Raw genomic sequence first — 25,157 nt, forward strand, 5'->3', positions numbered from 1 at the left:
TTTTTTTTTTATTTACGATAGTCACAGAGAGAGCGAGAGGCAGAGACACAGGCAGAAGGAGAAGCAGGCTCCATGCACCGGGAGCCCGACGTGGGACTCGATCCCGGGTCTCCAGGATCGCGCCCTGGGCCAAAGGCAGGTGCCAAACCGCTGCGCCACCCAGGGATCCCCCCCTTATACATTTCTATCTACCCCTTGAGGCCCACTAATTAGTACATTATGCCAAACACAAAACAGGGAGGCATGTTCTCATCATAATTGTTAAAAAAAAAAAAAAAAACCTGTACATAGCTACAACACTCATAAAGTTCCTCCATAAGAACAGATTAATAATTAGTGGTGACTGGTCTGTAGGAGAAGGCCAAAAAGCAGTGTAGCATGAATGTGAAAGATGAATATAATAATCAAAAGTATATTCCAGAAAGTGTCCTTGACACAATATATCCAAATTTAGCAGATGGAAATGACTCGTGAATTGGCCACAGCCAAATATGTCCATGCTGGCTGCGTGCAGCTTGTATTGTACTGGTGTCACGTTGGGGCTGCCTCATGAAGGAGGGAGGGAAAACACTTCTTCCTAACTTCAGTCCTAACATAAACTCCATGAGGGCAGGACTGTTTTCACTGCTATAGCCCCCAGGTATCAAACAATGTCTGGATTGAGGCTACTCAATAAATAGTTGTTAAATGAATAAATGAATTTCTTCACCTGCTTTCTCTGGAATTCCTCTTAGCCTTTTATCCCTTCTCAGACTACATTAATCCCACATTTTCTAGTAGTCCCCCAAATCTCAAACTCTTCTCCTGTTCCTTTAGTCCTTCTCACAGCAGAACCAGGTTTAAAAGAAACAAAAACACGTTTATTGGGTATATGTATATTTCTAGCTGAAAAATGGAAACACAGAAAACTCTTAGAAATAAAATTAAAAGGAAGAAAGAAAACATATGGTAAATGCAGAGTGCATTCAATTCTTCTTATCAAAACCATGCACATATATACCAAAATCATAGCAGCTGTGTTTATTTCCTAATTTAGGCATTTGAAAAAAAAAGTGCAATGTGTTTATTTTAATGTCAGCTTGATGTCAAGTTTAAAATAGAATGTAAATCTGTCTACATGTTTTACCTCCTTTCTAAAGAATTTTTTAATATTTAAATATAACCTCTATCCCTAACTCCCAGTTTTTATCACACAACAATCTGGGGTGGAGGGGCGGGGGTGGTAATCCCTCATAAACTGTGTGTTGACAGAATGCTCTAAAATATGTTCTAACCAATAAAGTTGAGAAATAAATTTGGCAACAACAATCTAAGCTTTGTTGTTTTTCACAAAAAGATCTACATTTAAAGGAAATAGAAAATCACATGTGCAATAGCACACAGGGTTGCTATGGTAATAGACTACATTTTTTATATTTACTCTTCAATTTTGGTACATGGAGCTATTACAACCAAATAATGTCAACATCCACTTCCTTCTGATCATACAGAAGTCTCTGGAATAAGTTGTACTTACAGTTCTAGAAATTCTCATTTTTAACCAATCTTCTTCTGTCTTTTCTAGAAATTATAATTAAAATATATAAAATAATGATTAATATTTGGCATTGGGGTTAAGTTTATCATTTATCATCATTAAACTCATGTAGGAACATTCTCAAAATGGCAAAATAAACCTTATAACCACAAATGTCCACTTAAACATTTAAAATATTGGGGTTGTGGGGGCATCTGGGTGGCTCAGTTAGTTAAGCATCAGCCTTCAGCTCAGGTCATCAGGTCATGATTCTGAGGTCCTGGAATCAAGCCCCTAGTTAGACTTCCTGCTTCTCCCTCTGCCCCTCCCCACCAGCTTATGCTCATTCTCTAATGAATAAATAAAATCTTAAAAAATAAAATATTGGGGTTGGTGTATGAGTGTGTAAGTGTATGTGTGAATGTGTATGAGTGTGTGTGTGTGTGTGTGTGTGTGTGTGTGTGTTTAGGCAGCAATAAATTCTCCATGGAGATTGAAAAGAAATAAGAAGTTTAGAAAAATGTTACTTAGTTTTACTAACTGGGCACATAAAACAAATCTACTTTTCCCACAGCTGTGCTTATATGAACCATTAAGAAATACCTACTATCCTGCACTATATAATTTTATGTTACACTAAACCTTGCTTTTACCATTTATCTCACAATGTACCCCTAGCATTGCCTCTGGGAATATTCAAATAACTATCAACTAATGTCAACTCTCTCCCCATTACATTATACGGTGTGCTGCCTTCTCCAGAATTTCTATTACCTTTCTAATCTTCCCCACCAGTGTTCCTCCACCTACCTGGAAAATTAACAGCCTGTCAGAATGGTCATGTCTCTCACTATGGACCAACAGAAAATACCAATAATGAGGTGCTCCCAAGTCAAGTAAATATGAATCTAATTTGTAGCTATTACTCTATCATAGCAGGATAAGTTTGAGGGCTGGACAGAAGATGTAATGAAGAAAGGGCTCTCCTAAAATGGGCACCTGAGTAATCCACAGTAGGCCCTTATACCAGCCTACATTACAGCAAAGTTAGGGAATTAAACACAGTTTTCTCTTTGGAACTAACTGAAAGAGCATATATTAGCCACCCATCAACATACAGTCTTTCTCTAATTTAATATAAGAGATGTAGCCCTTCATACTACATTTGATGATCAGGTTTTGTCCAATTGTTTGTTGTGTTTTTGTTTTTGTTTTAAGAAATCAGTTAGAGAAGTTCTTCTTTGAAAGCCATAAAAATATACCTCTAGTGAAGTCTTCCATTGCAAATAGATCATCTTCAGTGTCTTCCAGTCAAGGGAAACCACACAGTCATCAGGCATCAAAGATTCTGTGAAAATAAAAGTGAACAAATTTCATCTCCAATGTCATACAGATTTTTTACCCTAAATGTGAAGATATGCAAACATGATATTTAGACTGACATAATGGTAAGAACCTGGTTTGGAAGATATTTCACTGATGGCTAGAGCAGGAGTTAGTTTATCTCAGGCCTTTATTAGTAAACACTATCCTGACACAATGGAAATGCTTATTTATACATGTAAAGCGATATGTATCATAGTTCAAATTTTCATTAAGTAAAAATATATATCAATAATAAATATATTATAACACACATTATATATTTGCTTCAAGTGGCATTGTCACAGGGCATAGAAATTCAGGTAGTTATCCCTTCCCGTGACAGGTAGAAACAGCACAACTATAGCAAGTTCAGTCTTACTGTAAACTATTCCTTCCACATAAGAGTGTCTGGGGAAAAATCCTCACAGATAATTAAGATGTTCACAAATAAGTCCAAACACTGATATATACATATCAGCCATATCAAATCACACAAAATATTTTTCCTATACACACATGTCCCTGGCAATAAGAGTAGTTTGGTTTCTTCAGACCTGTGTGTGGCTTTATATATAATTATAATACCTCCTAATACTAGGATTCATTTGAGCTCCCTGCTTCATTTACAAGGCCACTAGCCCTACATGCATCAAAGCTTTGCTTCTCCAACTTGGCCAAACAAATCAGTTGACAGTTTCCACTTAAGTTTTTCCTCTCCTTTTTTAAGCACCCACAATATCCAAATGTGAAATTCTTTCCCTATATATTTTTTAAGCTACATTTGTATAAGCACTGCTTATAATTCATTTTCACATTAAAGCCATCCCCCAAAAAACCATAACCCCATATTCTCTTCAACAATCCCTTAAGCACTGCTAACCTTGCTCATAGAATATTCATAAGTTTGTCATTTATATTTTCTGTGTGCAATAATTTTGTTTTGTGTTAGTCTTGCTCCCCATTTAGAAGGTAAGCTATTTGATGAATGAGGTCTATTTCCTCTGGAAAGCTTTCCAAAGCTTAATTAATGGATGCTTGATCATTACTGTTGATTATGATGGTGCATTCAAGGGAGGAGGAGGTTTAGAATCTTTTCTCACCAGTGCCTTCATGTTTTCTGATGTTAATTTAATACAGTGATTGTTAATCTTTTCAAGTCATGCACTGACACCCCCTCCCCTGCCCCAGAAAGTGATAAAATCTATTAACTTTCTCAGAAAAATGTTCAAAATGACACAAAAATTTTTGCATACATTTAGAATATGGACCTAGGACTAAGACCCCTGACCTAAAATGACTTCACTTATCTTTCAAAATTCCCTAAAGCAAATGCATTTTAATTTTTTTAATTGGTATATTTCTCCAGTGTGTCTAGGATAGCATACTGCAGCAAACAGTTTAAGAAGTGATTATTCACAGTTTACAAAAATGATAAACATAATGCTAGACCCTCAAGAGCAGGTTAATAACTGCTTGATGCCTCACCCTGAGACTTAGCCAGTCTTGGGTCTGGGATCTGGGCCCCAATTTTGCCCAGAACAGCAGAAATTTAGGAGCAATGTAAAAACCTCTGAAAGATAAGCTCTGAGAGAAGAGCAGGACCCAGAGACCCTGGTATGGGTCCTCTACTCCTGGTATGTTTAGAAAAGAAAGAATATCAAGAAGATACAGGAGAACTGTGGGGAATGGAGCTTTGACTTCTTGGCTCTTACAGTTTCTGTCCCCAAGGAAGAGGACACATTCAACTCAATTAAATCACTAACACTGCAACTGATTTACAGGTAAGGAAAAATTGGAATATGTGTTCAATTTCCTAAGACTTTTGGCATCTTAAATATATGTATTATTTAGAAGTTTACTTAGAATTTTACTCAGGATACTACAAAAACATTTTAATGTGTTTTAATAATAGGTGGATTTTTCATTTCCAAAAACAAGAGCCAGAAGGAATCTTTGTATCTTTTTCAGATAGTTTTAAAAATTCAACTTATTTCAGATATTTTTTCATCATTTAACCTTCACATTTCCACCCTCTTTACTATTCTGTTATCTATGAGCCATACTACACATGAGAAAGGAAAGGGCCATTTGCCAAACAAGGGAAATGTATAAAATAGGAAGATTAAAAAAAAAAAGGGTAACCCATCTTTATTTGTTTCATTACTGTTCGCCTGCCTCATCCTTTGTTCTTCTCAGTGTCTATTTATATAGAGAGTCCAAGGATTCTAAGTGCTCAAAGACATTTAAGACTGCTGGTCCTTGAGGTGGAGGCCGGCACATGACTGAAGATCAAGCACCATTTGCTATGGGTCCTCTACGTCTACTGCTGAAAAGTGAAGGGAGATCAATTAACTGCATGAAATCACTAATACAGGGTAGAAAAACTTCAAAAAACTACTCATATATGTTAAGATGAACTTTTTTTTTTGGAGGGAATAAACATAATTTACCCATTGGAACTCCGGGGGATCCAAAAAGCTTTACTAGTTGAAAGGCAAACACTTGTGATAATTGCAGCTCAAGGGAATCAAAGCCAGTGCTTGTTAAATCTTGGTCATCCTCAGTTTGCAAGAACTGTAAGGGCTTAGGTTCTTCCCATGTCTTCAGCCTTTTGTCGAAACTTTCACTTAAAAAGTGAAGATCAGAAGTGACCCTAAAAGAGTGGAAAGGATCAGGTTGGCTACTTAAAATTTCTGAAGAACTAAATCCTCGGTCACTTAGTTGGTTATCTACTCTTGTCTGAGACTTGAAAGTCAAAAATGATTTCTTGCTTGTAAAAGATACCATCTGAAAGCTAGCTGTATATTGTAGCACAAGAGAAGGAATAGGGTTTTTGTAAAAATATACAGAGTGGCTTAGTCTATTAAATGGCAGGTAATAAGAATAAGATTGTCTACCAACATTTAGAGGAAGATCTTTGATAATATCAAAGTAAAACCACGATGGATGATGATGATGATTCAAGGTCATAAGTTTTCGTGTATTCTCCTTTTTATGATTTATTTCTGAAATTCTATCTTTTTCTTCTTCCAAAATAATTTCTAGTCCTTTGCTTTCTGTTGACAAGCCACATGACCCTCTTTCTTTTACATTGATATATCTCTGTTCCAGTAAGTTAAAATTTGGTGCCAAATTGAAAATCCTTTTCTCTCTCCTTTTCTTATTCTTTGTTGAGTGTAAGTCACTCTTTGGGATATCCAGTTTAGGCAAGCAGATTCTAATGATACTTGTTTCACTTTCTATGAATGAATCTGTATTCTCAGTTGGAGGTGACAAATCTTCATTTTCTATCAATAGTTTCTCCTCTATCAATGTTTCTGGACAGCTCCTTGATACTGAAGTTTCTTCACAAGCAGAGATCAATGTAATCAATTGTCCCCTGCTGTCCGGAGAGACCAGCTTTTGCCATCTATCTTTCTTTGGTCTTTGTTCACATATAAACTTATGAGGTCCCTCAGGCCAGCTCCCTAAACAGGGTTGTCTCTCAGAGCCCATCCATAATTCTTCATCAGTTAGATTGTCTGGAAAAAGAGCCCAATAGTTGTTTTTAGTTGCATTTATTCCTTGTTTCTTTCTTAAATCTTTCTCTGAAGTTCTGGACCCATACTGATGGCAAAGAATTGTTTCATTTGTGAGTCTTTTATCTACTTTCTCTCTCTTCTGCATAGATAAGCAGGAGATGTCAGTGGATCCACCCTGGATGTCTGATGCCATGGGTTGCCTATTTCCAGTATGCTTTCCTATCTTCATGTAGTCATCACTTGCTACGCAGGAAAGATCCTGAGTCATTGTCAGGCAAGTAACAGAGTTTTCATTTGACATCAGTGACATATTTAGAAACAAATCATTGTTTTCTTTAGAGAGGTAATTTTTTGGTGCATTTTCCCGCTCAATTTCAGATGTAACATTTGGAAAACTCTCTTCAGGATTTATGCTTTTCCACACCTCATCTTTGTGGCCATTTACTAAATCTCTTAGTTCATCTCCCAGCCCACCAGTGAAGTCATGCACTGATTCTCTTTTGGTGTCTTCCAGGTCTTCCTCTTCACTCTGGGATGGGTCCTGATCCCCTGGTATATGGTAACTTAAGATTTCAAATGAGTTTTCTCCCATGATTTTACTATGACTGTTCTGCTTTTTATTTCTTTTTCTGTTTCTCTTCTGTTTGGTTTTGCTGAGCCTGTGCCCAGTTTTCTTCAAATCTCTTTCTCTGAAATATAAAAGAGTTAAGAACATTTATCACTTAATTATTTGTATAACACTAGCAACTAAAACATACTCTTAATGTGCAAATCACTAGTACAAGAGATTTTAAAGCATTGTGTACTTTGTAGTATAGTTTTAAAATTTTAAAAAGAGAAAAACTTTAATTCTCTCAACTAAAAATGAGTACACTTTGAGGAAGTTACAAGACATTTTCACATACTTGTTTCATAAATCAGTAACTTACAAATTACAAAGCACATTTGATGACAAACAGCAAAGTCCAGGGTTTGCAGATGCTTCTAATTGCCTACCTCGCAGTGGTTCTAAAGCAGAGGTTCTATCACTACTTAATGAGGTTTGTAAGTCTGTAGAGGCATTGTAGGTGGTCACAATGACTGGAGATGTGTTACTGGCACTTGGTACTGAGGCCAGGGGTGTTTACCTTCCTGCAATGCCAGGGACAATACCACAGTAAAAAATTATCCCACCTAAAAGAATATAGTGTTCTTTATTCCTACTATAATAGTATTTCCATTGACCACACTAAAAGTTCACAGTTCTCCTTAATTGAAGATAATCTTTTGATTCCAAAAGAAAAGAAGGGGGATTTAGAACATTATCTAATTTAGAACATAAAGATCTAGTTATCTTCTATAAGGTACAGATAGAGACATAGTAAAATGCAGTGGGGGGAAAGACAATAGACACAGCTGAGAAAAAAAAAATCCAGGATAGAGAACAGAAACAAAACAACAAACAACAAACAATTAAACAAGCAAACAAACATGGAAGCCAAAAGAAATAATGAAGGAAAAATTCAGTTGACTGGCTGGGTGTTGGACAAAGGAACTTGTTGAATCTACCCCTGTCTTCTGGTCTGGTTTATTTCATCCCATGCTGTCAGGCAATTTTCAATAGACAGGAGCCCTGAACACCTTGTTCTTTGTCACCTAATTGCTACTGCCCTTGTTTCCACATTCCTGGATGTTAGCATAGAAAGAACATTAAGGAATGCTAAATTACTGAGGAGAAGTTGTGATAGGACTTCTGTAAAAAAGATATCAAGTAAAGAATGCCAACATTGGCAGTAACTCATCATGGTCAGGAAAAGCTGATTCAGTGAAAGCTTTAGCAGAAGCCTAAGGTGCAATAAATTAATGGAACTCATACTATAGACTAGGATGTTACTCTAAAAACAAATTCCATTCTCTTTGCCCAAACATGAACCATCCTGTTGCAGGTAAAGGAGGAAAAGAATGGGTAGAGTTTATTGTTGCCTTATTTACTAAAATAAATGGTAATAGACTGAGGACTTTAAACTCATGTCAGGACTAGTGATTCTATGGAGATAAATGCACTTACTTACACTTTTAAACAGCTTTCCATGGCACAAGGAAAAGGGAGCCCTAATCCATGTAAATGGAGTTTTTTTTCTCAGCATAAGGATTATATTTATTTTTTTTATCACTACATTAGAAGTGAAAATAAACTGCAAGTTGCAAATGCATGCCACTTAATGAATATTGAACAACATATACATCCACTGTAGAACAACAGATACATCCACTGTAGAATATTGAACAACAGATACATCCACTGTAGCTTAACTTCTGGAGATGCAAGGACTACATAAACAAAGGTCATCAATGGTAAGATGACTGACAGCATCTGACAGCTAGAATGTATGTATCAATAGAAAATTTTAAAAATCGAACTACTCCTGACCTCTGAGCCAGTGAATAGGGGTGGGAAGACATCAGAAGATGCCTAAAATCTCTACACACACATAGGTTTATAAACAAACAAAAAAAAAGCCCCAAACTAAGACACTAAGCAATGCTGATATGTACGGTTCATGACAAAAATGTTAATAACTTTCTATGATATCAGGAATCATAATGCCCACAATGTGACTTTGAAAACTGACTCAAAAAAACAAACTACTGCATATTTGCTATGTATTAAAACTAGTTGCTTTACACATATTAACTCATATAATTTTCATAGCAATGATACTTGCCTTACTTCACAACAGTAAGGCAAATGCTAGTTTTATCCCCATCTCAAAAAGACAATTGAAAAAAAGAATTTAAAGAGTTTGCTCAGCTACAGCGACTGTGGAAAACAGTATGGAGTTTCCTCAAAAAATTAAGGACAGAACTATCAAATGATCCAGTAATTCCACTGCTGAGAATATTGAGAATGTATCTGAAGGATACAAAAACACTAACTCAGAAAGATATCTGCACCTCTATGTTTATAGCAGCATTATTTACAATAGCCAAAACAGAAACAACCTGAGTATCCATTGAGAGATGAATAGATAAAGAAGTGGTATATAGGGGATCCCTGGGTGGCTCAGTGGTTTAGCGCTGCTTTGGCCCAGGGAGAGATCCTGGAGTCCTGGGATTGAGTCCCTTGTCGGGCTCCCAGCATGGAGCCTGCTTCTCCTTCTGTCTGTGTCTCTGTCTCTGTCTCTGTCTCGTGTGTGTGTGTCTATCATGAATAAATAAATAAAATCTTTAAAAAAAAAGAAGTGGTATATATATATATATATATATACATCACACATCTACACATACACACACACACACACACACGGAATATTATTTCCTCACTAAAAATGAGGAAATCCTATCATTTGCAACAACATGGTTGGAACTTGAAGGCATTATGCCAAATGAAATAAGTGAGACAGAGAAAGGCAAATACTATATGATCTTACTTATATGTGACATTTAAAAAACAAAACAAAACAGGAACACCTAGGTGGCTCTGTGGTTGAGCATCTGCCTTCTGCTCTCCTTGTGATCCCAGAATCCTGGGATCAAGTCCCACATCAGGCTCACCACAGGAAGCCTGCTTTTCCTTTTGCCTATGTCTCTGCTTCTCTCTGTGTATCTCTCATGAATAAATAAAATCTTAAAAAAAAAAAAACCAACCAAACCAAACCAACAAACCAAAACCCCCAGTCACAGATAAGGAGATCAGAGTTGTAGTTACCAGATGTTGGGGCCTGGTGGAGGAAGAATTAAAGGAAGGTGGTCAAAAGGCACAAACTTCCAGTTATAAGATAAATAAGTCCTAGGGATGTAATGTACAACATGATGACTATTACTAACACTGCTGTGTGGCATACAGAGAAGTTGTGAAGACAGCAGATCCCAAGAGTTCTCATTACAAACAGGATTTTCTTTTTTTTTTAATTGCATCTATATAACATGATAAAATGCTAACTAAACCTTATTGTGGTAACCATTTAACAACATATATAAATCAAACTATACATGCTATATACCTTAAGTTTATATGATGATAGATGCCAATTATTTCTCAATAGAACTGGAAAAAGAAAAAAATTTGCCCAGTGTCACATGGCTACCGGCAGGATTCAGACTAAAGCTGTCTCTGAGAGGCCACACTCTGACCATCATGCAAAACTGCCTCTTGATTTTAAAAAAAGAGAATTTTATAAAATCACTTCCCTTCTCTTTCTTCTCTCCTTCCTTTCATCTTTGAATTGTCACATATACATAAACACAGAGATATTCAGTTGATAAGGGCTGAATCCTTCCAATGGAAATAGCAATTGGGCCTTGACTCCTATTACCACCTAGTAGTGACTATAGACTTTTCTCTTGTCCTCTCTCCTTCTGAATCAAAGCAAATAATAAACAGCAACAGAAATTGAGAGGAAATGGTGTGGAGCAGAACAATTCCCATCTCCCTAATCAGCCTTTATGTCAAGGGTCCCTATGAGTTTTAGGTAGATGGCCTAAAACTCAGATAGGCATAATGGACATAAGGGTCTTCTTCTGGAGTTAATTCATTTGTCACAGGGTAGAAGTAGTGAGAAATGATCACATTCTGGATATATTTTAAAGGAAAAGCAAGCAAGTCTTGAAAATAAATTGGATATAGAGTATTAGAAAAAGGTCAAGTATGAGCAAAAGGATTTGGGCCTATTGAAGGGACAAAATGACCATTTATTGAGACATAGAAAGAAGCCTATGAAGGGTATAGGTTTAGAGACAGGGTTGCCAAATCAGTTGGCTCAAAATTCAGTTCAGAGTTTGAACCAATAAGTTAATCTGTCCTTATAGCAGCGGTTAGAAAGTGGAGAAGATGAGGGCTTTGCCAATATACCTCAAGTGTTCTTTTGTTTGTTGAATGGATTACAATCCGATAGCTACTTAGAGAAAGAATAGTAGAAACCTGCTAATGATAAAAATTCATGTTTGTAGAGAAGTTAACATAGATCATGAAAGAATGAGATAGCTTAAAAAATAAACTATCAAAGTCTGAGAGATCAGGCCATTTATTAATGTAGTTTGCTAAAAGAGTCAGCCAAAGGAGACCCTAAGGATAGGAATTTCAACTGAAAATACAGCACAATGCCAAGAAGTATGAAAATCAAAAGGCTGACTCCACAGAGAAGTGTGCCTGCAACTTGTACTGGTTCTGTACCATGAAGCTCTCTACAGCTACCATACTTGTTCTGGTACTTGGACCAGTCCTTCTAGAAAGGAAACACAAACCAATAACTGACTTGTGAAGCACTTGGGAGAGAGGAAAAGGGATGATGATGATAATTTGACTTAGAATGTGTAGGCATGGAAGGTGGCTAATCAATAGTAGATGTATTTATAAAGTGTGGGAGGCTCATCAAACCTGTGCCAAGGCTCATTAAGCTTGATCTCATTTGTGCTGATTCATTTAGGGATGAATGGCACCATTAAAAGAAAAGAAACATGACTACATAGAAGTTAGCCATGGAGAAGAAATCAGGAGAGTTGGAGGCACAGGCTGTATCTTAGAAAAGAAAAGAGTAAGAAATGAATAGTAACACATCTCTGATTAATAATATTTTGTTTTCTAGATGATGGCTGAGAATCCAAGCTCCTGGGTAGGAATGAGTGTACCTCTTAAGAATGAGAAAAGGAGTGTTTGTTCAGAAACAAGCTAACCTGACCCAGTAAGCTGTGACTTGAAGACAGAGGTGAGAAAAATATCCAGATAAAGCCAAAACTAACTACTAGGGAAAAAAAAAAAAGTATCCTAAGTGCCTAAATTTCATGAAAATAATGAGTAAGGGGCTAAAACCGGTATTTTCCATTGCAGAGGCCAACATACTAATTCATGAAGCATGAGCAATAAAGGAAGTAAAATTCAATTAAAACACACAGATTATAAAAAAGAGCTCTCACAGCTTTTTGGAATGACTGTAGTTGAACTAATCCCAGCCTAGATCCTAGTCCTGGTTCAGTAATAACTAGTATTGGGATCTGGGCAAACCAGATCTCCCTTCTAAAATGGAGATAACATTACCTCCTTGCAGAGCTGTAAAATTTACTCATATAGATGCTCCTAAATGACCTCTACTTAACTGATATGGCAGATTTAATAATTCTCTCCATTGCCTCTGTACAATATAATGGCTGATACCAATGGTACAAAAAAATGTTCCCAACTAAATGGCTGCCTTCTAGTAAAACTACACCCTCCTACTACCATTGTTTAGGGCTATATATTTACAAGGAGACAGATGAGTTTGTTCCCAAGTCTGTTTATACTAATTGTAATTGTTACTCTAACTATGTGATTTGATTAAATACCCTGTAACATTACATCAACCAGTGGACTAAGAATACTAGAAAGTTTCTATAAAAAATAAAATTGAAGTAAGTGACTCAATAAGGAGGAGGCATTAAATAGTTGTTATCAAATGAGGTGTGAGCAGGATAACTATGAAGTTTGGCTCAAAATCATTAAAACCTATAAGTTTGTACTCAGTATGAAGATTTGAAGATTTCTTTGGGTTCTCCCTCCAAATTACATCAGTAAAAACTAGAAATTCTTGACAATACGTTGCAAGCATGGTTTATACATAAAAAATAAGCATAATCATACACTAAACAGAATTGTACATAAATATTAATGAATGGCTGTGTATATAAGCATGCATTTTAAGTTCAAATAAAATGTTTAATGTATGTATCATTTCTTAATGATTCCTTACTTCAACCAATTTTCAATGAACTAACTGCTTCTTCCAATTATCTTAAATAAAAAGACTTTTATTGTAAATAAAGCACCTAGCACAATCTCTGGCACCTGGTGAATATTTTGTAAATGACAGCTCTTATTTTTATCACAAATCAACAACAAAATCATCTTATACATTTCACTGAGGCCCTCAGTATACTATTCAAGATTAGAATGTGACAATCAGATTATCATGATTTATGCAAAAAAGAAAAGTTGAGATAGAAGAGCTGGAAAGTTCTCAAAATGTGATTTATTTAATATAATTGTACATTATTAGAAGTAGAGAAAAAATTTTAAAGTGTCCAAATATAGACAAACTGACAAACCCACCATCTATATCAGAGACTAAAACACCTTTCTCAGTAGTTGATAGAACAAGCAAACCAAAAAAAAAAAAGGATATAAGTTATAAATAGCACAATTAATAATGCCCAATAAAATACTACATTCAAAAATTAAACACATTCTTCTCAAACCATATGGAATATTTACAGAAATTAACCAGGCCATCAGGATAGCCTCTACAAATTTCAAGGCATTATTAATGTACAGTCCATATTCTTTGACAATAATACAATTAATTTTGAAATTAGTAATAAAATTTTTTTGAAATTTTAAAATGTTGAAAAATTCATAGATAGAAAAATTTGTAATGGAAATCTATAGAAATGAATAACAGTAAAAAATAACTACATATAAAAATGGCATTTGAAGGGATATTTCCCATTAAATGTTCACTGTAAAAAAAAAAAAGCTAAAATGCAAAGTTAAAAAGTTAACCAGATAATTGAAAGTTAGAAAAAGAAGAGCAGAACAAAAATCCAAAAACTAAAAGGGAAGGAATCATAAAGAATCAAAAAGATAACAAAGAAACATAAACACACCATATTCAGGACCAACAAAGTTAGAAGTTGGTTATTTGAGAAGATTAATAAAATTCATAAACCCCTGGTAAGATTAATCAAAGGGAGAAAAAAGCAATTTAGTCTTAAGGATGAAAAAGGAGGCACAAGGGATGCCTGGGTGGCTCAGTTAAAGCAACTGACTCTTGTTTTCACCTTAGTCATTGTCTCAGGGTTCTCAGGGTCATGAGATTGAGCCCTGCATTGGGCTCCATGCTGGGTGTTGAACCTGTTTGGAATTATCTCTCCCCCTTCTCTGCACCCCTGCTTACCCTCTCTTTCTCTCTCTCTCACTCAATAAAATAAAAAGAAATAAAATAAAATAAATTAGAAAAGGGAAGTGCAAATGCAGTTCCAGGAGAGAGCTTAAAAGATAAAAGGACTGTGGCATTATTTATAATAACCAAGAAATGGAAGCAGTCTACATGTTCATCAATGAATGAATGGATAAAGAAAACTGGTGTGTATGTATGTATGTGTGTGTGTGTGTGTGTGTGTGTATAATGGAATTTTACTCAGCCATAAAAAGAAGAAAATCTTGACATTTGTGACAACATGGATGGACCTTAACAGCATTATATTAAGTGAAATAAGTCAGACAGAGAAAGACATATACTGCATAATCTCCCTCATATGTGAAATCTAAAAAAAAAAAAAAAAAAAAAAAAAAAAAAAAAAAGAAAAAAAAAAGCCCATAGATAGAAGGACGTATTGATGGTTAGCAGAAGGATAAGGTGGAGGATGGATAAAATGGGCGAAGGTGGACAAAAAGTTCCATGGCAGGCAGCTGTCCCTATACTGGAGTATAGGACAATGGAAATTATCAAGTCTGAGGAATAGAAAGAAAAAAGATCAAAGAAAAATGACAGAGCCTAAGGGACTTGTTGGATACTATCAACTGGGTAAATACACACATTGTAGAAGTCCCATAGAAAGAGGGGGGGAAAGGAAGAGAGAATATTTGAAGAAATAATGGCAGAAAACTTCCCAACTTTGATGAAAGACCTGAATATTAAGATCCAAGAAGCTTGATAAACTCCAAAATGAGCTCAAAGAGGACCACAAAAAGACACACAAACTTTCAAAAGACAAAGACCAAGAAAGAATCTTAAAGGGAACAACAGGGAAGCAACTTGTCATATGCAGGGACCCTCAATAAGAATATAAGCAGATTTCTCATCAGAAACTTAACAGACCAGAATGCAGTGGGCTAATAGGTTCAAAGGGCTAATAGAAAAATATGGTTGACTCAGAATCCTATATTGGCTAAATTAGACTTCAAAAATGAGGGCAAGGGGAGCCTGGGTGGCTCAGTGAGTTAAGCATCTGCCTTTATTTTAGCTCAGGTCATTATCCCAGGGACCTGGGATTGAGCCATGCATTCAGCTCTCTACTGAGTGGGGTGTCTGCTTCTCCCTCTTCCTCTCCCCTCTCATCCATGCTCTCTCGCTTGCTTGCTTTCTCTCTCAAATAAATAGAATCTTTTTTAAAAAATGAGGGAGAAATTAAGGCATTCCCAGAAAAACAAAAGCTGAGGATTTTGTTGCCACTATACTTGCCTTGTAAGAAATGGTCAAGGGAGTTCTGCAAAGTAAAATGAAAGGACACTAGACAAAGCTTGAGGCCAGATGAAGAAAATAAAGATCTCAACAAAGGTAAATACATGGGTAATTATAAAAACTAGTATTATTGTAGTAACAAGTTGTAACTCAACTTTTTGTTTTCTATATGATTCACTAGATTAATACATTAAAAAACAATTTATTTAGAAGCTAGTATTATTACAACCATTATAAACTATGGTTTGTAACTGCACATTTTGTTTTCTACATGAGACTAATGCATTTAAAAGAATTGTTACTCTATGTCCTGGGGCACACCATGTATAAAGATGTAATTTTGATACATCAACAACCAAAAGGATTGGGGATGGAAATATAAAGGAGCAGAGTTCTTGCATGTTATTGAAGGTAGGCTGACATAAATTCAAATTAGAGTTTTATAACTTTTGAGGTTAAAATACACATAATAACCACAAAGAAATATCTATAGAATATACATGAAAGGAAATGAAAAAGGAACTTAAACATTTCACTGCAAAAAATCAACACAAAAGAAGGCAGTAAGGCAGAAAAAGATGGACAAAAATCAATTAAGGCATACAGAAAACAAATAGCAAAATGACAGAAGTCCCTCCTCATCAGTAATTATTTTAAATGTAAATGGCTTAAACTTTCCAATCAAATGATCGTGATAGAATAGAAAAAAACATATGATCCAAATACATATTGTTTACAAGAGACTCACTTTAGCTACAAAGATACAAATAGATTGAAAATGAAAAGATGGAAAAATAATCCACACAAATAGTAACCAAAAGAGAAAAAGGTATCTATACTAATATCAGACAAAATAGACTTTAAATAAAAAAAAAGATTATAAGAGAAAAAGAACATTATATATCAATAAAAGGTTCACGACAACAAGAACATATGACAATTATAAACATGCACATAATATCAGACCATCAAAATACATGAAGCAAAAATTCACAACACTGAAAGGAAAGAAACAGTTCTACAAATTTTGGGAGATTTCAACACCCTATTTTCAGTAATGAGTAGAACAACCAGATAGAAGATAAGTAAGGAAATAGAGGATTTAATATAGTAAATAAACCAACTGGACCTAACATTTATAGAACACTGTATCTAACAACAAAAGCACAAACATTCTTCTCAAGCACACATGGGGCATTTTCCAGAACAGATTATAAATTAGGCTACAAATTAGGTTTCAATATATTTTAACAGATAGATATCATACAAAATATATTCTCCTACCTCAAAGGGATAAAGTTAGAAATCAATAAAAAAAAGTAAAAATGGAAAACTGACAAATTTGTGGAAATTAAACAACACACTCTTAACTCGTAAATCAAAGAAAAATCACAAGGAAAATTAGAAAATACTTTGAATAAATGAAAATAAAATCACAATACACTAAAATGTATGGGACACAGTGAAAGCAGTAAGGGGAAAATTTTAAGTTATAAACACATTTTTTTAAAGAAAACAAAGATTCCAAATCAACAACTTAACTTTAAGACTTAAGGAACTAGAAAAAAACAAACTAAATCCAAAGCTAGCAGGAGGACAGAAACAATAAAGATCAGAATACAGACAAGTGAAATAGAGAGACAATAGAAAAAAAATTAATGAAATCACAAGTTCTTCAAAAAGATTAACAAATTGGCATATCATTAGCCTGAGGGACTAAGAGAAAAAAAGGATTCAAATTACAGAATCAGAAATGAAAATGGGGACATTACAACCAATTCTACAGAAATAAAAAGGATAATAAAAGAGTACTATGAAAAACTGTATGCCAACAGATTGGATAACCTAGATGAAATGGAAACATTCCTAGAAACACAAAACCTACCAAGACTGAATCACTAAGAAATAGAAAATCTGAATAGAACTACAACTGGTAAGGAGATTGAACCAATAATCAAAAATTCATGGGGCACCTGGGTGGCTCAGTGAGTGAAGTGTCTGCCTCCGGCTCACTCAGCTCATGATCCTGAGTTTGTGCTATTGAGCTCCGCATCGTGCTCCCTGCTCAGCAGGGAGTCGGTTTCTCCCTCTGCCTCCCTCTCCCATTTCCTGCTTTGTGCTGTCTGCTCTCTTTCAAATAAATAAAATCTTAAAGAAAAAAATCTCTGGACAAAGAAAAAATCCTGGGTCTGATGGCTTCACTGATGAATTTTATCACAAAATTTTAAAACACAAATCCCTTCTCAAAGTGTTCCCAAAAACTGAAGAGAAGACACTCTGTAATTAATCTGTGATGCCAGTATTATCCTGACACCAAAGCAAGACAAAGACACAAAAAAAGAAAACTGCAAATCAATAGGTCATATGAACATGAAAAGCAAAAACCTTTGACCAAACTCAACAGCATATTAAAAGAATTATAGAGCTGCCTGGCTGGCTCAGTCAGTAGAGTATGTACCACTTGATCTTGGGGTTGTAAATTTGAGCCCTTATGATGGGTGTAGAGATGACTTAAAAACAAAATCTTTTTAAAAAATAAATTAAATAACTAGATAGATAGACAGACAGATAGATAGATAGATTATAAACTATGACCAAGTGGAGTGATTCTTGGAATGCCAGGATGGTTCACATATGAAAATTTATCAATGTCATATACCATCAAGGAAAAAGAAACTCAGTTGATCATCTCAATAGATGCAGAAAAAGCATTTGACAAAATTTAACATTCTTTCATAATAAAAAAAAAACAAACAAGAATAGAAGGAAACTAACTCCACATAATAAAAGCCATATAAAACCCACATGAACATCATAGTCATTGTTGAAAGACTGAAAGCTTTTCCTCTATGATTAGAAACAAGGGTACTCACTTTTATCACTTCTATTCAAGACAGTATTACAAGTTATAGCCTGAGCAATTAAGCAAGAAATAAAAGGCATCTAAACTGGAAAGGAAAAAGCAAAATTATCTGTTCACTGATCATATAATCTTACATGTAGAAATTCTAAAGATTACACAAAAAATTGTTAGAGCTAATACATTCAAAAAAGTAGCAGGATAAACAAATCAATACACAATAATCAGTTGCCTTTCTATACACTAACAATGGAAAATCTGAAAAGGAAATTATAAAAAATTCCATTTACAATATCAAAGAGAGTAATATATTTAGGAACTAACCAAAGAAGTGAAAGGCTTGTCCAATGAAAACTATAAGGCATTGTTGAAAAAAAAATTAAAGAAGTCATGAATAAATGGAAACATCCCATGTTTATGAATTGAAACACTTAATATTGTTCATGTCAATACTACCCAAGTGTCCAACAGATTCACTGCAATCTTTCTCTAAATCCCAGTTACGTTTTTATAAAAATAGAAACAACTATAGTTCATATAGTCAAAAAAAACATAAGCTGAATTAAAAAACCCACAGAACAGTAGGAAATATTTGTAAATCATGTATCTGATAAGGGATTAATATACAGAACATACAGAGAACTTCCAAAACTCAACTATGACAAAACAAACAACTTGATTCAAAAATGAACAAAGGACACGAAGAGACATTTCTCCACAGAAGATATACAAGTGGCCAATAAATACATGAAAAATATTATCAATATCACTAATCATTAGGGAAATTAAAATCAAGGCTACAATGAAATACTACCTCACAGCCATTAGGATGATTATTAATAAAAACAGAAAAAACAAATGTTGGTGAGGATGTGGAGAAATTGGAACCTCTATGCATTACTGTTGGTGGGAATGTAAAACTGTGCAATCTCTATGGAAAATAGTATGGTCATTCCTCAAAATCTAAAAGTCAAATTACCATAAGGTCCAACAATTCAACTTCTGGGTATATGCCCAAAATAATTGAAAGCAGTGTCTTAAAAGATACATGAATATTTTTATAAGGAGTAGAACCCATCTATTAATATTTTTAAAAGAATCCAAATAAACAAGTAAAAGTAGAGAAAGCTCATTTGATTGAAGACTGTGGCCAAAAACCCCAGTTTCCCAGATTTCTACTACCTAATTGTAGCAGTAACTAAACTCTCGCCCCCACCGCCTTTTATTCAGGTATGACTGAAAATAAAAGTATTCTGTGGGATATCTGAAGCCTATTGCTTTTTGAGGCCATTTTCTCTCATTTTATGAAGCCTCCAACCCATTTATATTCTGACCCAAATCACTTTCTCTAATCCATTTTGTATTTTCTACCCCAAACTTATGCCAATATTCATTTATAGGTATCCAAGACTTCAGAGGATCTATAAATTCCCTGAAATTGGAGTAAAGTGTAAATATGTACATGTATGTAATTTTTATAGGAAGAGAATAGTTTCTCTAGTTTCAATGAGCTTTCATTGAATTCTTAAAGTGGTCTCTTACTCAAAAAAGGTTGATACCCTGTTTCTAGATCATTATATCATGGTTTTAATTCACACCTCAACTCATACTCATGACCACTTTTCCTGTTTTTTTTCTTTTGCATTCCTCCTTGACCATTATTCAATTTCTTCTGTAAATACATCACTCAGAGGGTGGCTGGGTGGCTCAGTCAGTTAAGCATCTGATTCTTGATTTCAGCTCAGGTCATGATCTCAGGGTCATGAGATCAAGCCCCACATCTGGCTCTGTGCTCAGCAGGGAGTCTGCTTCCTCCTTCTCCCTCTCCTTCTCCCATCCCTTTCTCTAATAAATAAATCTTTTAAAAAAAAATACATCACTCAGTCTAGCCCAGTTTCTGTAAATTTATATCCCAATGACACAGTGACCTGTATTACTGCAGCCTCTGGAGCTAAACCCAAATGTGGCCCATACTGTATTTGTTTTGTGTAATGAACTTCATAGTATAACACAGTTCAAAACTTAAATGTGGGGCAGCCCGGGTGGCCCAGCAGTTTAGCACTGCCTTCAGCCCAGGGTGTGATCCTGGAGACCTAGGATTGAGTCCCACATCAGGTTCCCTGCATGGAGCCTGCTTCTCCTTCTGCCTGTGTCTCTGCCTCTCTCTCTGTGTCTCTCATGAATAAATAAATTTAAAAAATAAAAAACTTAAAAAAAACTTAAATGTGTATGTGTGTATATATGTCAACGCAAATACATATAATTTAAACCCTCATTGGCTCTGTTGCTTGTATCTTCCAGGGTAAAGGGTATGTATACCTTTGCTGTATACCTTCAGCAATATTTACAATATTTATGGCTGGCCAAAGATACTTTGGCTTACTTTCATCTTTTTAAATTTCTTAAATATTGCATTAAAATGTCAATGAAAGTTATACAAAACTTAACCAAATGATACTCTCCAATATCCTAGAATACTGGAATCAGCCATTACCTGATTCATAATGGGTGGTGAGAAGTAATTTAGTGAATAAATGAACTCTTATGCATAGTGGGTTTAGTTGTTAAATCAGATTGTCATTAAAGTTAGATGACAAAAAAAATGCATTTATCTTTGGTATATCTGAATATATACAAAGAACTGATCGATCAGTAGGCTTTTTATATCTAGTGTGATTATAAATAGATTGCCTATAATTAGACTCTTTACTCTCATCATATTTCATATAGGTTTCCTCTTGGTAGGTAGATGAAAAAAAGACTGCTTCTACCCTGAATCCTAGAGAACAAAAGTAAAGATTATAAAACTAAACATAGTTTACATATATTTTCATGTTATTTTGTCCTCTTAAGAGCAGTTAATGTTTCATTTTGTTTTGAATACAAAATTTAAATTTCTCTTATACTAATTGCATGTCACCATATTACCTTTTATGTTGAATTTTGGTATTTGATTTTATATACTACTAGTTTGTTTGGCAAACACACACATATTTGGACTTTTATGTTTATACTGGTGTATTCTACATTCAATTACTTTTTCAAGTTCCATGAATTTTTTCTAGTTATTTCACTAAGGTGATAAACCCAAACATTGATGTTGAATGCACTAGCCATTATTTTAGCTTTACTAGATCACTTATAGCCTAGCACTAATGTTTATAAGCCAAATCAAGTTTCAAGTTGGTATACTCTCCTTCTACCCACTTCTACCCAAGGCTATATACACATATTTCATTACCAGCATTTTTACAAATGTGTTTATCTGAAGATGAGTCCTGTGAGAGCATGGAATGAGCAAAGCAAAACCATTAAAGTACTAGAAAAATAAGTCAAGTTCATATGCTATTGATGGGAAGAAGTGCCATCTTGTTTTTGAAAGAATAAACTCAAAGGAAGAACAAAGATGGCATTTGATGACTAGATTGTTTCTCTTCAGTTTATTTTAACCTAGATACTCTATAATGTCTTATTAAAATTTCATTAAAACTATGTTTCTCGCTTATAACTACTTATTAGTAGGACTCATTAGTGCATAATAATACAACTGATTTGTGGAGGATGCCCATGATTAAATTTCAGACACATCTGGTATCTAGATTGACAATACAGTGAAAGACCAGAACATACCGGGTACCCTTTATTATACTTACCTATAATGAGTGTAAAGCAGGAATGGGTAATGGTATTGCATGATAAATGTTTATTTTTGTTACTTTTATTTTGTTTATATTATTACTTTTTAAAACTTAATTTATAAAATAATAATCGCATAATTTTATGCCACAGCCTTTCTTACTAACATCCCTTAGCATTTACAGAACACATTTACAAGGTGGGATTTTTCTGTCAGGCTCAATACCAGAAGTTGTGTAAGTTGGTCTAAGTTAAATCAGTCTGAAGTATTATAAATTGCATTTAACTTCACACATATCATTTTAAAACATTTAGCCAAAAGTTTTCCATTCTTAGTAATTTTTAAAAAAGATTTTAATTTATTTATTCATGAGAGACATAGAGAGAGAAGAGAGAGAAGCAGAGACACAAACAGAGGGAAAACAGGCTCCATGCAGGAAAGCTGACGTGGGACTGGATCCTGGGTCTCTAGGATCCCGCCCTGGGCTGAAGGCGGCGCTAAACCGCTGAGCCATGGGGGCTGCCCAGTAATTTTTTCTTAAATGTTACTTTTGATTATGATCCAAAGTTGTAATTATTAAAATATACCTAGAAAATCTAGTATTACTTTAAAGTATATGAAATACTATTAAACTATGTTGGATCATTTTTACATAGATAACCTTATAATAAATTATTACCATAATGTGGCTCAGACTTTAGCTATAAAATTAAAACATAAGAAACAGAATATAGGGATGCCTGGGTGGCTCAGCTTTTGAGCATCTGCCTTTGGCTCAGGTTGTGATCCCAGGGTCTGGGTATTGAGTCCTGCATCAGGCTCCCTGCAGTGAGCCTGCTTCTCTCTCTGCCTATGTCTCTGTCTCTTTCTGTGTCTTTCATGAACAAATAAAATCTTAAAGAGAGAGAGAGAGAGAGAGAGAGAGAGAGAAACAGAATATAACAAGAATTGAGAATACTTAAAATGCAGAGACTACTTTCCTAAATGGCTGATTTTTTTTTTTTAACTGTGAAGCAAAAACTGATACAATGCTATAAAATGACATTATCCACAGGCCAATCACAAAAACATTTCATTGAAAATGTGTGGTTTGTTTTAATTCCTTTGTTCCCACTCTCCTTTGTTTCTTTTTATTTTGTTTTTGTTTTGTTTGGTTTGAAAGTGGCATAATATAATTATTATTCTTGTCAAATAAGATTAGGGTCATACTTTTTTACCCATTCAAGAAGAAATGAAAATGAGTTCCTGAAGTAAGTTAAAAAGTTGGAAAGGAAACCAACTTACACTTTAAAAGATGTTCAGAACTTCCCACAGGCCCAGCAGGCACCATCACAGTTGAATTCTATCAAGTATTTAAAAAAGAATAATATACCCACTTTTCATAACTATTTCAAAAAAATAAAACAAGAAGAAAAACACTTCTATTTATTCTATGAAGGCAGTATCATTCTAATACCAAAATCAAACACAACATCCCAAGGAAACTACAGACCAATACCTTTTATGGATATGTCTGCAAAAACCTAAAAAAGAAACATCAAAAAAATAAAAACTAGCAAACTGAATCCAGCAACATATAAAAAGAATTATAAGAAGAAAAAAAGAAGAATTATACACTACGATCAAGTGAGATGTGTCCTAGGAAGGAAGGCTGATTTAACATCCAAAAGTCGATTCTAATCATATACCATATCAATAAAGTACAAAAACCCCATGATTATTTCAATAGATGCAGATAAAACTCTACAAAATCCAAGATTCTTTAAAGACAGAAACACTTTAAAAACTAGGAACAGATGGAAACATCCTGAACTTGATATTAGACTTCTATGAATTTCTATGAAAAACCATGGCTAACATCATAGTTAATGATGAAACACTAAATGTTTTCCCCCTAAAACAAAAACAAAAACAAAAGACAAGGATGGGTGCCTGGCCAGTTCAGTCAGTAGAGCAAGTGACTCTTGATCTCAGGGTTGTGAGTTCAAGCCCCACCTTTTTAATTTAAAAAAAAGGAAGGAAAAAAATTAAAAAAAAAAGGAAGGAAGGAAGGAAGGAAGGAGGGAGGGAGGGAGGGAGGGAAGGAAGGAAGGAAGGAAGGAAGGAAGGAAGGAAGGAAGGAAGGAAGGAAAAGACAAAGATGTCTGTTCTCATCATTTTTATTCAATATAATACTAGAGGTTCTAGTCAGGGCAAATAGGAAATAAAAAGAAATTAAAAATCATCCAGATTGGAAAGAAAGAAGTAAAACTATCTCTGGTCACAGATGACATGATCTTTCTTATATAGAAAAAATCTTAAGGAATATACTAAAAACTATTAAAACTAATAAACTAGGGCAGCCCGAGTAGCTCAGCAGTTTAGCACCACTTTCAGTCCAGGGCGTGATCCCAGAGATTCAGGATTGAGTCCCACGTCAGGCTCCCTGCATGGAGCCTGCTTCTCCCTCTGCCTGTGTCTCTGCCTCTCTCTCTCTCTCTCTCTCTCTCTCTCTCTCTCTCTGTGTGTGTATCTCTATGAATAAATAAAATCTTAAAAAATAATAATAAATAAATAAAACTAATAAACTAGCTCAGCAAAAGTTTCAGGGTATGAGATCAATATGGAAAAATCAATAGTATTTCTATACATTAGCAATGTACAACCTGAAAATCAACAAAATTTTATAATATCGTCAAAAAGTAAAATATTTAGGAATAGATTTAATAAAACTATAAAATATTGTTGAAAGAAATTAAAAGAAGATGTAAGTATATGGAAAGGGATCTCATATTCATGAACCAGAAGATACAACATTGTTCAGATGGCAATGCTCCACAAATTGATCTAGGGATAGGGATTCAATGCAATCCCTATCAAAAATCCCACCTGCCTTTTTTGCAGAAATTGGCAAACTGATTCTAAAATTCATACAAAAATTCAAGGCCCCCAGAATTGCCATAGCAATCTCAAAAAAGAATAAAACTGGAGGATTCAGACTTCCTAATTTCAAAACTTGCCCCATAAAGCAATATAAATTAAAGCTGGGTGGTACTGGTAGAAGGATAAACAAACAGAGCAATGG

The 25,157-nt window shown here is 34.7% G+C and overlaps 1 protein-coding gene across 7 annotated transcripts in view; it reads right to left on the bottom strand.

Moving 5' to 3' along the window:
* The window catches only part of LOC129504460 (NEDD4-binding protein 2-like 2), a 78,739-nt gene that overhangs the window by 1,238 nt on the left and 52,344 nt on the right, over positions 1-25,157 (bottom strand). For 3 of the 7 annotated variants that reach the window (XM_055317151.1, XM_055317150.1, XM_055317149.1), the window contains 2 exons: positions 5,332-7,091; positions 2,779-2,864 (listed from right to left, as the gene is read on the bottom strand). In XM_055317151.1, the coding sequence (XP_055173126.1) occupies positions 2,779-2,864; positions 5,332-7,091 (1,846 nt within the window). Of the gene's footprint in view, positions 1-1,516; positions 1,561-2,778; positions 5,208-5,331; positions 7,092-25,157 lie in introns of those variants that run through there. The other 4 variants (XM_055317154.1, XM_055317152.1, XR_008663372.1 and 1 more) reach the window with 3 other exon arrangements.

Source organism: Nyctereutes procyonoides, unplaced genomic scaffold, assembly GCF_905146905.1.
Source record: "Nyctereutes procyonoides isolate TBG_1078 unplaced genomic scaffold, NYPRO_anot_genome, whole genome shotgun sequence".
Taxonomy (NCBI): domain Eukaryota; kingdom Metazoa; phylum Chordata; class Mammalia; order Carnivora; family Canidae; genus Nyctereutes; species Nyctereutes procyonoides.